Here is a 14,405-nt window from a genome sequence, read left to right as displayed (position 1 = left end):
TCTCAGGAAGGAACATGCATGATTGTTAATACCTGGTTGCCTTGCACTTTCTTGGAAGGATGGAGCTTCCTCTGGCCATCTCCAGGCATTTCGTTTGCCAGGCCTGAGTCTGAGTATTTTTGTCCAACCCTGGGAGCAGAAATTTGGGCCTGAGTGCCTGTCCTCCAGAACCCACAGATCAGCTGGTGAGAGAGGATGTCAGCAAGGAGATGACATGGCCATAAGAAGGCATGACAAACATGATAGGTGAGGGGAGGCTATGGTGTGTATAGATAGGGTCAGGTATGGTGCACTGGTAATGCCCCAACTTAAGGACAGAATAGTTCAATGGTGCCAGCCTACTGTCAGTGCTATACATCACCCATCCATTATACTGTTCTCTACTTGTCTCAGCTGGCCTTGTTATACCTATTGTTCATTCATCTTGTTTCCTCTCTATTTCAGTCCCTTGAGGTCAAGGACTTGTTTTTTATTGCTGCATAGAAGCTGGCTCAGTGTTGGAACTTTGTTGTTTGACTGAATCAGTACATGTATTATCTTGTTACTTTTTTTTGTACAACACCTAAAAAGCTCCTACTATTTATTTGTCTGCATCCTGTTCCAGAAGGGATATAAAAAATTACATAAGGACTACTGGTACAAAAGAATAAAGCAAATGTAAAAACTGGTTAGGAAAACTGAATAAAGGAGAAAATGAAACTAGAAGATAGAGAATGAGCCAGTGCTAAGTTTATAATCACAGTTAAATGGGCATACATTGCTAGATGGGCAGAGAGAGGACATGATTTTCAGTGTGATCAAGGTAAGTAACAACCCATGACTCAGAAGAAGCAGAATTATAAAAAGTCCTTAAATCTGAGAGAATCTTTCCCTGTGACCCCCATGAAGAGGGCACAGTTATAATGTAATGAAGACCACTGTGAGTTTCTCCAGTCTGATCCTCATAGGAGTCCTCATATCACATACCGCTAAATGTTACAGTACGAACCCTTGAAGAACCAAAATAATTTTGTGAAGTCATCCTCAGCCCAAAGTGATATTTAGAATGTCTAAATGTGATTCTTAACTGGTGGTTAGGAGACACTGCCCCTGTCTTTGTAGTTGAAAGGGATTATTCAGAATTGCTGTTGATTTACTATTTTTTCAGTCAGATGTAATTTGAATTTGAAGGAATCCTAAAGGTGAGCATGAGTCTTTATCACCAAGGGATTTGTCTCCGAAGCCTTTGGTAGACGTTAGTTAACAATGATTTCAGGTTATCTTCTTTGAGAAGGACTTAAAAGAGATTTTATCTGATGAAGAGTGTCATCATTTACCTCAACAATCAGCCTTCTGGGGCAATGTTAAAATACTCCAGAAAGGATGATCTGCTGAATCAGGAAAAAGTATGGAATCTGTTCCCACACATAGGTGAAGGGATGATCAGGACCCTGAGGATCTATACTGTAGGACATGCTATAGGAAGCAGTTTTTAGAGATTTGGGTATTTTTTATTTTATTTTTTTTTTTAAGATTTATTTATGCATATAAGAACTGGGGTATAGGCCAAAGGAATGAGGGGTGAGAGCATTCACCAGAGACAGAGCAGGGAACAGAACAGGCAGATTGACTGAAATACACTGCTTAGGGGAGCAGCGGATGAGTCAGGAGAGGTCTGCTGCGCATATGGGTATCTCCCTGGCTCAGGATCAAACTTGTGCTGCAGTGGCTGCGGCTAGCTTCATAGGTTGTGTCTTAATCCCTTGCACCACCAGGGAGGCCCAGCTATAGGATTTTTTGTAGGTGGTCTTCAAGTTACAGTTTCCCTTTTGATAGCTATAGGGTCTGCAGTGATAGCTCATTTCATTTCTGAATTTGGTAATTCAGATTTTTCTCTTTTGTGCCAGTCTTGCTAGAGGCTTGTAAATTTAGTGGCTTTATTTTATTTAGGCCTCTCTGGTGGCACAGGTGGTTGAGTGCAGCACTGTGAAGCTGTCCACAGCCTCTGCAGTGCGGGTTTGATCCCAGCCTGCCACAGAGATACATGGCGCGGCAGACCTCTCCTGTTACAACGCAGCACAATGAAGCTATCCACAGCCACTGCAGCACACATCATCTCCAGCCATCATCTCCAAGGAGGTGACCCACATGGCGCAGCAGACCTCTCCTGACTCTTATACTACAGCAGTGTATTTCAGTCAGTCCATCTGTTCTGTTCCCCACTCGGTCTCTGGTGAATCCTTTCGGCCCCCCCCCACACACCTCTGGCTTGTACCCCAGTTCTTGTATGCATAAATAAATAAAATCTTCTAAAAAAATCTTATAGCTAACATTATATTTAAGGGTAAAAAACCTGAACACTTTCTGTCTTAACATCAGGGATAAGACAAGGATGTCTGCTATCACCCTCTTGTTCAACACAGTGCTGGCAATACTAGCCATTGCACTTAGGCAAAAAAATAGATCTAAAGCAGAAAGAAATGTAGATCACTTGATTGTGTACATGGAAAGCCCTGAGAGAGCTACAAAACACCTGCCAGAACTAATGACTAAATTCAGGGAAGTCACTGACTATAAGATAAGCATGCAAATATAAATTGTATTTGACTATACAAAGGACACAAGTTAGGGCCTCCCCGGTGGCACAGCAGTTGAGCGCTGGGTTGCGAAGCTGCCCTCGGCCTCTGCGGCGCCGGTTCGATCCCCGGCTGCTCCCCGGCCACCGGAGGAGGGTCCCACATGGCGCGCAGACCTCTCCTGCCTCCCGCTGCTCCCCTCAGCAGTGTACTTTGGTCCTTCTGCCTGCTCTGCTCCCCTCTCTGGCTCTGGTGAATTCTCTCACCCTCCTGTGCTTCTGACTGTACCCAGTGCATGTATAAACAAACAAACAAACAAATAAATAAAACATGCCTCTATAAAAAAAAAAAAACAAAGGACACAAGTTAAAAATACATTGCCACTATAATCATTCAATAAAAAAGAACACTTAAGTGTAAATCTTAACAAACTGTGTACAGAACTGTGTACTGAAAACAATAAAACACTGAATTAGTAATTAGAGATCTAAATGTAGAGACATGCCATATTCATGGATTAGAATACTCAACATGTCAGTTGTTAAAATGACTATAAGTTCAGTGCAACTCGTATGAGAATCCAGAAAGATTTTTTTGGTAGATTTAGACAATATTATAAAATTTATATGGAAATGTAGAGAAACTAGAATAGCTAAAAAAATTTTGAACAAGAAGAATAAGTGGGAGAAATTGGTCTCCCCAGGCACTTGGCTACAATAATCAAGACTGCATTTAAATCTGTAGTTCTCTCAAAAAGATTAATTTTAAAAAATGTTTTGGACAGTGTTCTTAGAGGTTGCTTAGACTGCAGCCTTAGAGGTTTCCTGCTTGCAGCCTCCAAAATATACTGTATTCCTTTGCTCTGTGGGTTATCAATCATAAACTGATTGAGTTCAGGGTCTGTCCCCATGGTGCTATTAACACAGCTAGTCTAGCCCTTCTTTTGGGCTAGTGAAAAAATATGGGATCAGTTGTCTGTTAAGCAGACCTGATTCTTTTTTTTTTTTTTTTAAAGATTTATTTATATATGCATACAAGAACTGGGGTACAGGCCAGCGGTGTGGGGGGTAAGAGGATTCACCAGAGACACAGTGGGGAACAGGACAGGTGGATTGACTGAAATACATTACTGAGGGGAGCAGCAGATGAGTCAGGAGAGGTCCACTGTGCCTTGTGGGTAGCTCCGTGGCTGGCTGGGGCTTGAACTTGTGCTGCAGAGGCTGCAGAGAGCTTCACAGTACTGTGCTTAACCCCTTGCGCCACCAGGGAGGCCCAAACAGACCTGATTCTTGTGACAGAATCATGCCATGTCCTCATGAGGGAATTAATTCTTGACTTTCTCTTGTCTATGGCTCATCACAGAGTGGTTTGTGGTCATCAAGTTTGGAGTTAAGAGAGCAGGACGAAAATGTAATGGCCTCATGGACCTTGCTGTGTCATGCTGTAGCCTGTCTGGTTGCAGACAGTCCTTGTGAGCTTGGATGTGTTGCATATCCCACATATATCTCCACGCTTGTCATCTATTGAGTACATGTATTGACCAGAGTCAGAGCTGAGGGAATGTTCTTAAAGAGCCACAAGGAGCCTGGTGTTATCTCAGAGGAGTTTCTCCGCTGGTGAGGAAGTGACAGACAGATGTGTGCCTGCTGGATCCACTTGAGACACTGGCCTCAAAGTGACTGATTCTGAAGGGGAACTTATGTTGATTTGCTCAGGATGCCATAACAAAGTACCACAGACTAGGGGACTTAAGCAACAGAAATTAATTTCCTCAGTTTTGGAGGCTTAGAAGTATGAGATTAAGGTGTCGGCAGGGTTGGTTTCTTCTGAGGTCTCTCTCCCCTGGGCTTGTAGATGGCCTTTTCTCTGTGTGGTTTTTTTTTTTTGTTTTGTTTTTTGTTTTTTTTTTTTAAGATTTATTTATATAAGCACTGGGTACAGTCAGAAGCACGGGAGGGTGAGAGAATTCACCAGAGCCAGAGCAGGGAGCAGAGCAGGCAGAAGGACCGAAGCACACTGCTGAGGGGAGCAGCGGGCGGCAGGAGAGGTCTGCGCGCCATGTGGGACCCTCCTCCGGTGGCCGGGGAGCAGCCGGGGATCGAACCGGCGTCGCAGAGGCCGAGGGCAGCTTCGCAACCCAGCGCTCAACCGCTGCGCCACCGGGGAGGCCCTCTTCTCTGTGTCTTGATGTAGTTGTCCCCAGTTACCTGTTCTCTGAACTCTTAACTCCTTCCAGACATCTCACTGGGTAGAGCACAGCAGTGTAGTGCTACGCCTGTGAGTGGAGTGTGAGGGAGTGCTTAGGACCTTGACCTCACCCCTAGGGTTGTGGAGGAGTGAGTGTGTGTGGAATGAAGGCTAGAAAGGGAGGGTGTTGTCTTATGCTACTTCTTCCTCCATCTTCTGGGGGCCAGCCTCAGTTCCTCTGTCGTCCTCATCTTCTTCAGTCAGTCAGGATGTTTGGCAGAAGAAAAGGGGCGGGGAAAGGAGGGAGGCTGGAGCCAAGTACAGTGGTCCTGCAATCAATCAGCAATCCCTTCTCTGTCTTCTGATTTTAGAGAAACTGATGACCCCTGAGATGTTTTCAGAAATCCTCTGTGATGACCTGGATTTGAATCCACTGACATTTGTGCCAGCCATCGCCTCTGCCATCAGGCAGCAGATTGAATCCTATCCCACAGACAGTATCCTGGAAGACCAGTCAGACCAGCGTGTCATCATCAAGGTAGGTGGCTCCTTCTCCTAGGGTGTGCTGAAGGATATAACGAGGTCACTGTGTAAACCTGTCCTTGAGGTCCTTGTTTTGAGTAAAGTGGTCTTTTCCCTTCTGGAAAGTGGTCTTTCTTTCAGGCAGTATGTGGCTCTCTTCACCCCAGGGAAGGCATCACAGAGGAGTTTTACAATTTGGCTATCACATTGCTATGGCACTGCCAGGCACTGAGCAGAACCCAAGTGGCATAAAAGAGAAGAAGCCAGTAACAGGCAGAGCAGGGTGGGCCACAGTAAGATGAACATCACCTCTATACTGGGCAAAGTACACCCTGTACTTTCTCACTGTCCATCTGCAGACCTGGGGTAAGGTACTGCCCTACCCACCAAGTTACCTATCCAGACTAGAAGTGGTATAACTATGCTTTGGTTGCAGGCCTGTCTGCTATAGAATAGAGCCTGCCTGGGTGTGAAATGGTGTCTTGTTTTGATTTGCATTTTCCTATTGATTACTGATTTTGAGCATCTTTTCATGTGCTAATTGGCTATTTGCATATCTTTTTTGGAGAAATGTATTAAAATATTTTGTCCATTTTTGAATTAGGATTTTGTTGTCTTGAGTTTTACAAGTTCTGTGTATATTGTGGATATCAGTCCCTTATCAGATGAGTGACTTGCAAATGTTTTCTCCCATTCTCTGGTTTGCATTTTTATTATAAAAGTTTTATAGTTGGGGGCCTCCCTGGTGGCACAAGGGGTTAAGACGCAACCTATGAAGCTGTCCGTGGCTTCTGCGGAGCGAGTTCCCCACCATGCCAGGGAGCAACCCACGTGGCACAACAGACTTCTCCTGTCTCACCCACTGTTCCCCTCAACAGTGTATTTCAGTCAGTCTGCCTGTTCTGTTCCCCACTCTGTCTGGTGAATATTCTTATACCCCACACCTCTGGCCTGTACCCCAGCTCTTGTATGCATAAATAAATAAATCTTTAAAAAAAAAAAAAGTTTTATAGTTGGGGCCTCCCTGGTGGCACAAGGGGTTAAGCACCACTCTGTGAAGCAATCCACAGCTTCTGCTGCACAGTACGATCCCGGCCCGCCAGGGAGCAACCCACATGGTGCAGCAGACCTCCTCTGGCTCGCCCGCTGCTCCCCTTGGCAGTGTGTTTCAGTCAGTCTGCCTGTTCTGTTCCCCACTCTGTCTCTGGTGAATCCTCTCATCCCCTGCATCTCTGCCCTGTACCCCAGCTCTTGTATGCATAAGGGGATCGAACTCATGCTGCAGAGGCTGCGGATTGCTTCACAGTGTGGTGCTTAACCTCTTGTGCCACCAGGGAGGCCCAAAAAAACAAATCTTAAAAAAATAAAACAAAATAAAAGTTTTATAGTTTGGGGGCCTCCCTCGTGGTGCAGGGATTAAAGACGTAGCACTATCAAGCTATCACCAGCCACTGCAGCCCGAGTTCAGTCATAGCCAGGGAGCTGCCCACATGGCGCAGCAGACTCTCCTATCTTGCCCGCTGCTCCCCTCAGCAGTCTATTTCAGTCAATCTGCCAATTCTGTTCCCCACTTTGTCTCTGGTGAATGCTCTCACCAACCCCTACACTGCTGGCGTGGACCCCAGTTCTTGTATGCATAAATAAATCTTTAAAAAAAAAAGTTTTATAGCTTTAGCTCTTGTATCTTTTATACACTTTGAGTTAATTTTTGTACATGGTGTTATGTAAGGGTCCAGCTTTATTCTTTTGAATGTAGATATTCAATTTTCCTAGCAACATTTATTTTTTTATACCTATGTTTTTGTTGTTTCTTTTTAAATTTATTCTTGTATAGAAGAACTGGGGTGTAGGCCAGAGGTGCAGGGGGTGAGAGGATTCACCAGACATAGAGTTGCGGGGGCGGGAGCAATACAGGCATATTTACTGAAATACAGTAAGGGGAGCAGCAGGCAAGACAGGAGAGATCTGCTGCACCATGCAGGTTAGCTCCCTGGCTGGGGATTGAATTCAGGCCACAGTGGTGATAGTGCTGAGACCTAAACCTCTAGGCCATCAGAGAGGCCCTGAAGTTTTTGTTTTTTGATGGTAATTTAAATGGTATTACTTAGGGCCTCCCTGATAGCGCGAGGGGTTAAGACGCAACCTATGAAGCTATCTGCAGCCACTGCAGCACGAGTTCCATCCCTGGCCAGAGAGCTACCCACATGGTGCAGCAGACCTCTCCTGACGTGCCCGTTGCCCCCCTCAGCAGTCTATTTTGTTCAGTCTGCCAGTTCTGTTCCCCACTCTGTCTCTGGTGAATGCTCTCATGCCCCACACCTCTGACCTGTACCCCAGTTCTTGTATGTATAAATAAATCTTAAAAAAAAAAACGGTATCACTTTAAAAATATTTTTATTTGCAGTTTTTGTTCCTAGGATATAGAAACATTTCTGTATTGAATTTAGAATCTCGGACCTTGTTAAACTCACTTATTAAATCTATATGCCATTCTTTATTGAAATCACATTGGTTTATAACACTGTGTATAAGGGAATAGGTTTGTACCTCTTCAGATATATGTTATCACACTGGAACCATAATCCACCTTAGACCATTGGCCCCCCTCTAATTTGTTCCCTACCCACCACACACACTCCCCCTCTAGTATTCTCAATTCTGTAGTCATATTTATAGGGTTTGTTTTGGTTTAGATCTTTCTGTTCCTCTACTTTGTTTTTCTATATTCCACCCAGCACTATTGAAAGGATTGTCCTTTACCCCACTAAGTGGTCTAGGTGTCCTTGTCAAATACCATTTGGCAATACATGTAAGGGTTTATTTCTGGGCTTGCTATCCTACTCCATTGGTGTAAGTGTCTGTCTTTATGTTAGTACCAGACTGTTTTTATTACTGCCTTTGCAGTGAGTTTTGAAATTAGGAAGTGTAAGTCTTCCAACTTTGTTCTTTTTGAAGATTGCTTTCACAATCTTCAAAAAGATTCGGATCCCTTATATTTAATATGAAATTGTAGAATGGATTTTTTTTTCATATCTGCAAAAACATCACTTGGATTTTAGTGGGGATTATATTGATTGGTAGATCTCTAATATTTAGTCTTCCAGTTCATAAACATGAAATGTCTTTCCATTTATTGGTACCATCTTAATTTCTTTCAACAATGTTTTGTAATTTTCATTGTACAAGTATATTACTCTCTTAAGTTTAATTCCTAAGTATTCTTTCTGATGCTGTTATAAATGAAATTGTTTTCTTAATTTTCTTTTCAGATTGTTCATTGTTAGTAGTTTGGAATGCAACTTATTTTTGTGTGTTTCTTTGTATCCTGCTACTTTGCTAATAAACTCATTTATTCTAACTTTTTTGTGGAATTTGTAGAGTTTTATTAAATATAGGGTCATATCATCTGTGAACAGAGATAACTTTACTTCTTTCTGTTTTGGATACCTTTCTATTTCTGTTCTTGCATAATTGCTCAGGCTAGAAATTATAGTACTGTGTGGAATAGGTGTGGCAAGAGCAGGCATCGTTGCTTAGTTCCTGATTTTAGGTCAAGTGCTGTCAGATAGTGAATATGAAATTGACATTGAGCTTTTCCATGTATAGATTTTATTATGTTGGTATAGTTTTCTTCTATTCCTAGTTGAGTACTTTTATCATGAAAATGAACTGGACTTTACCAAATGCTTTTTCTGCATCAACTGAGATGATCATGTGGTTTTTGTCCTTCATTCTGTAATTTGTATTAATTAGTTACATTGACCAATTTTCTCGTCAAACCATCCTTACATTGATGAAATAAATTCCACTTCGTGGAGTTGTATAATCCTTTGAATAGCCTGCTGGATTTGGTTTGTAGTATTTTTTTATTATTATTATTCTATTTTATATATTTTTTACAACATTTTTCATTTTTGTACCAGGTAATGCATTTTCATCTTGGTTATAGCCCCTGTGAAATTCCCACTACCCATTCACCTGTGAACTATCACCATGGTCCCTTGTGCTCCTTCCACCCCTGTTTTGATCCTACTCCCTTCCCCCCACAACCCCCAGAATGTCTCCAGTTTATAGTTGCCTGTTACTTTTGATTTTTACTTTATTATAGTTACTTTTTTTTTTTTTCCTGATCACTGATTTGGATCCTCTACATTCCTCCTATAAGTGAGACCATCCGATATTTTTCTTTTTCTTTCTGACTTATTTCACTGAGGATGATCCCTTCCAGTTCCATCCATGTTGCTACAAATGGCATGAGTGTATCTTTTTTGATTTCTGAGTAATATTCCATGGTGTATATGTATCACATCTTCTAGATCCAGTCATCTATTTTTGGGCATTTGGATTGTTTCCATAGCTTACCTATTGTAAATAATGTTGCAGGGCCTCCCTGGTGGTGGCCCAGGGGGTTTAAACACAGCACTATGAAGCAATCCTCAGCCTCTGCAGCACAAGTTCATTCCCCAGCCAGCCAGGGAGCAACCCAAATGGTGCAGCAGACCTCTCCTGACTCGCCTGCTGCTCCCCTCAACAGTGTATTTCAGTCAGTCTGCCTGTTCTGTACCCAACTCTGTCTCTGGTGAATCCTCTCACCCCACCCCCTTGCACCTGTGGCCTGTACCCCAGCTCTTGTATGCATAAATAAATGAATCTTAAAAAAAAAAAATAGTGTTGCAGTAAACATAGGGGTCCAGGTGCCTTTTTTTTTTGTTTGTTTTTAAAGATTTATTTATTTAAAAAAATTTTTTTTAAAGATTTATTTATTTATATAAGCACTGGGTACAGTCAGAAGCGCAGGAGGATGAGAGAATTCACCGGAGCCAGAGCGGGGAGCAGAGCAGGCAGAAGGACCGAAGTACACTGCTGAGGGGAGCAGCGGGCAGCAGGAGAGGTCTGCGTGCCATGTGGGAACCTCGCCGGTGGCTGGGGATCGAACCGGCACTGCAGAGGCTATGGGCAGCTTCGCAGCCCAGCGCGCTCATTTGTTGCGCCACCAGGGGAGGCCCCCAGGTGCCCTTTTGAATTAATGGTTTTGTGTCCTATAGATACCTAGGAGTGGAATTGCTGGATCATATGGAAGTTCAATTTTTAGGAGATTGAGGAACCTCCACACAGCTTTCCATAGTGGTTGCACCAGTTTGTACTCCCACCAGCAGTGTAGTAGAGTTCCTTTTTCTCCACATCATCGCCAAGACTTGTTGCTTGTTTTTTTAATATGTGCTTTTCTCACTGGTGTAAGATGGTATCTCATTGTGGTTTTGATTTGCATTTCCCTGATTACAAGTGATGTTGAACATTTTTTCTTTTCTTTTTTTTTTTTCCTAAAGATTTATTTATTTACACAAGAACTGGGGTACAGGCCAGAGGCACGGGAGGGTGAGAGAATTCACCAGAGACAGAACGGGGAGCAGAACAGGCAGACTGACCGAAAACACTGCTGAGGGGAGCAGCGGGTGAGACAGGATAGGTCTGTGGCGCCATGTGGGTATCTCCCAGGCTGGCCAGGAATCGAACTGCGCTGCAGAGGCTGCAGACAGCTCCACAGCACTGCGCTCAACCTGCTGCACCACTGGGGAGGCCCAATGTTGAACATTTTTTCATATGCCTGTTGGCCATTTGCATTTCCTCTTTGGAGAAGTTTCTTTTTAGGTCTTCTGCCCATTTTTTGACAGGATTATTTATTTTGTTTTTATTGAGTCTAGTCAGCTCCTCGTAGATTTTTTTGATCAGTCCCTTATCATTAGTATTGTGTGCAAAAATTTTCTCCCAGTCAGTGGGGTATCTCTTAGTTTTGGTTAATGTCTCTTTGGTTGTATAGAAGTTCTTTAATTTGATGTAGTTCCAGCTGTTTCTCCTTTCGTTCACTACCTTTGCTTTGGGTGATGTTCTTATGCCTAGTTCTTTAATCCATTTTGAGTTGGTTTTTGTGCATGGTGTGAGGTAGTATTCAAGCTTCATTCTTTTGCATATAGCGACCCAGTTTTCCCAGCACCATTTATTTAACAAACTTTCTTGTTCCATTGCATATTCTTTGCTCCTTTGTCAAAGATTAGTTGACCATAAATCTGTGCGTTTATTTCTGGGTTTTCTATTCAGTTCCATTGGTCTGTTGTCTGTTCTTATTCCAATGCCATGCAGTTTTGATTGTTATGGCTTTGTGGTATAGTTTGAAGTCTGGGGGTGTGATACCTCCATTCCTTTCTCTTTTTTTCTAGGAGAGCTTTGGCTATTAGGGATTTTTGGTGGCTCCATATGAATTTCATCAATATTTCTATTTCTTTGAAGAATGTCATTGAAATTTTTTTTAAAGATTTATTTATGTATATAAGAACTGGGGTACAGGCCAGAGGTGTGGAGGGTGAGAGGATTCACCAGAGACAGAATGGGGAACAGAACAGGCAGACTGAATGAAGTACACTGGTGAGGGGAGCAGCACGTGAGGCATGAGAAGTCTGCTGTGCCATGTGTCTCCCTGGCCGGGGATCGAACTTGTGCTGCTGTGGCTGCAGACAGCTTCATAGGTTGCGTGCGTCTTAACCCCTTGCGCCACCAGGGAGGCCCCTGTCATTGAAATTTTTATTGGAATAGCATTGAATCTGTAAATTGTTTTTGGTAGGATGGCCGTTTTGATAAGGTTAATTCTTCCAATCCATGAGCAGGGGATGTCTTTCCTTTTCTTTATGTCTTCTTTTATTTCGATTAACATTGTTTTATAGTTTTCTTTGTATAGGTCCTTTACCTCTTTTGTTCCCAAGTATTTGATTTTTTTTTTTGTTTGATTATAAAAGGGATGGTTTTCTTGATTTCTTCTTCAGATTTATTGTTTGTATATAGGAAAGCTACTGATTTTGTGTGTTGATTTTGTATCCTGCTACTTTACTAAACTGGTTGATTAATTTGGTTAGTTTTTCTGTGGTGTTTTTGGGATTCCCTATGTGTATTATCATACCATCTGCAAATAGTGTTAGTTTTACTTCTTTCCCTATTTGGATTCCTTATATGTCTTTCTCTTGTCGTACTGCTCTGGCTAGGACTTCCAGTATTATATTGAAAAGCAGTGGTGAGAGTGGACATCCTTGTCTTGTTCCAGATCTTAAGGGAAATGCTTTCAGCTTTTCACCATTGAAAATGATATTGACTATGGGCTTGTCATGTATGGCCTTTATGATGTTGAGGTATGTTCCTTGTATCCTGAGAATTTCAAGGGCCTTTATCAAAAATGGATATTGAATTTGGTCAAAAGCTTTCTCAGTATCTATTGATATTATCGTATGGTTTTTATATTTCTTTTTGCTGATGTGTTAGATTACATTGATTGATTTTCTGATGTTGAACCATCCCTGTGTCCCTAGAAGAAATCCTACTTGGTCATAGTGAATTATCTTATTGATGCATTGTTGGATTCTGTGGCTAAGATTTTATTGAGGATTTTTGCATCACTGTTCATTAGAAAAATTGGCCTGTAGTTTTCTTTTTTTGTGTTGTCCTCATTCGGTTTTGGTAATAGTGTAATGTTGGCTTCATAGAACATGTTTGGTATTATCCCTTCCTTCTCAATTTTTTGAAAGAGTTTGTGTAGGATAGGCACTAGTTCATTTCTCAATGTTTGGTGGAATTCATTTGTAAATCCATCTGGTCCTGGGCTTTTGTTTTTGGGGAGGGCTTTGGTTATCAGTTCATTTTCACTGCTTCTAATTGGTCTGTTTAGTGTTCTATTTCTTCTTTATCTAGCATTGGGTGATTGTATAGTTGTAGGAATTTGTCCATCTCTTCTAGATTGTTGAACTTGTTTGCATGTAACTTCATAGTAGTCTCTGATTATTCTTTTGATTTCTGCTGGATCTGTTGTGATTTCTCCTCTTTCATTTGTGATCCTATTTATTTGTGCTTTCTCCCGTTTTTTCTTTGTGATCTGGGTAGGGGTTTGTCTATTTTGTTTATTTTTTCGAAGAACCAACTTTTGGTTTCATTGATCTTTTGGATTGTTTGCTTTATTTCTGCTTTGATTTTTATTATTTCCTTTCTTCTACTGGCTTTTGGGGTTTTTTTTTTGTTGTTGTTGTGCTTTTTCAAGTTCTTTAAGGTGGAAGATTAGGTTGTTTCTTTGAGTTCTTTCTCGTTTCTCAATGTGAGCCTGAATTGCTGTGTATTTTCCTCTTACAACTGCTTTTGCTGTGTCCCATATGTTCTGGAGAGCTGTGTCTTCATTGTCATTCATCACAAGGTATTTTCTTTTTAAAGATTTATTTATGTATACAAAAACTGGGGTACAAGCCAGAGGTGCAGGGGGTGAGAGAATTCACCAGAGACAAAGTGGGGAACAGAACAGGCAGATCTACTGAAATACACTGCTGAGGGGAACAGTGGGCGAGGCAGGAGAGGTCTGCTGTGCCATTTGGGTAGCTCCCTGGCAGGCTGGGGATCGAACTCATGCTGCAGAGGCTGCAAATAGTTTCACAGTGCGACGCTGAACCTCTTGTGCCACCGGGGAGGCCCTCAAGGTATTTTTAATTTCTTCTTTGATCTCATTGATCCAGTTGTCTTCCAGTAGTGTGGGTTTCAATCTCCATGAGATAGGAGGGTTCTTGCCTTCTTTTTATGGTTTATTTCTAGTTTGATGCCTTCATGGTCAGAAAAGATGGTTGGTATGATTTCAATGTTAGTGCATCTGTTGATGTTTGTCTTGTGTCCCAGTATGTGATCGATCCTAGACAATGATCTGTGTGCACTTGAGAAAAATGTGCACTTAGATTTTTTTGGGTGCAGTGTTCTATAGATGTCTGTTAAGCCCATGAGGTCTAGATCCTTATTTAGAGCTTATTTAGAGCTTTAATGTCCTTACTTATTTTTTGTCTCGGTGATCTATCCGTTGTTGAGAGTGGTGTGTTGAAGTCTCCTACTACATATGTATTTTCTCTGCTGTCTGTTTTCAGAGATGATAATAGTTGTCTGATATATTTTAGTGCTCCTTCATTTGGTTAGTATATGTTAATGAGTGTTATGTCTTCTTGATGTATTGTCCCCTTAATCATAATGTAGTGACTCTCTGGGTCTCGTTTTACCTTTTTTAGTTTGAGGCCTATTTTATCTGATATAAGTATAGCTGTTCCTGCCTTCTTTTTTGGTCTATTTGTTTGTAGG

At 42.0% G+C, this 14,405-nt stretch overlaps 1 protein-coding gene across 2 annotated transcripts in view; it reads left to right on the top strand.

Annotated features, from left to right (window-relative positions):
* Positions 1-14,405, top strand: part of SMARCB1 (SWI/SNF related BAF chromatin remodeling complex subunit B1) — a gene marked incomplete at its 5' end in the record, with an annotated part of 37,490 nt that overhangs the window by 12,151 nt on the left and 10,934 nt on the right. For both annotated transcript variants that reach the window (XM_084245810.1, XM_084245809.1), the window contains one exon: positions 5,114-5,280. In XM_084245810.1, the coding sequence (XP_084101936.1) occupies positions 5,114-5,280 (167 nt within the window). The remainder of the gene's footprint in view (positions 1-5,113; positions 5,281-14,405) is intronic.

The sequence above is a fragment of the Talpa europaea genome (assembly GCF_964194135.1).
Source record: "Talpa europaea genome assembly, chromosome: 10".
In the NCBI taxonomy this organism is placed as follows: domain Eukaryota; kingdom Metazoa; phylum Chordata; class Mammalia; order Eulipotyphla; family Talpidae; genus Talpa; species Talpa europaea.
The sequence above is the reverse complement of the archived record's forward strand: the minus strand, read 5'-3'. Positions and strand labels throughout refer to the sequence as shown.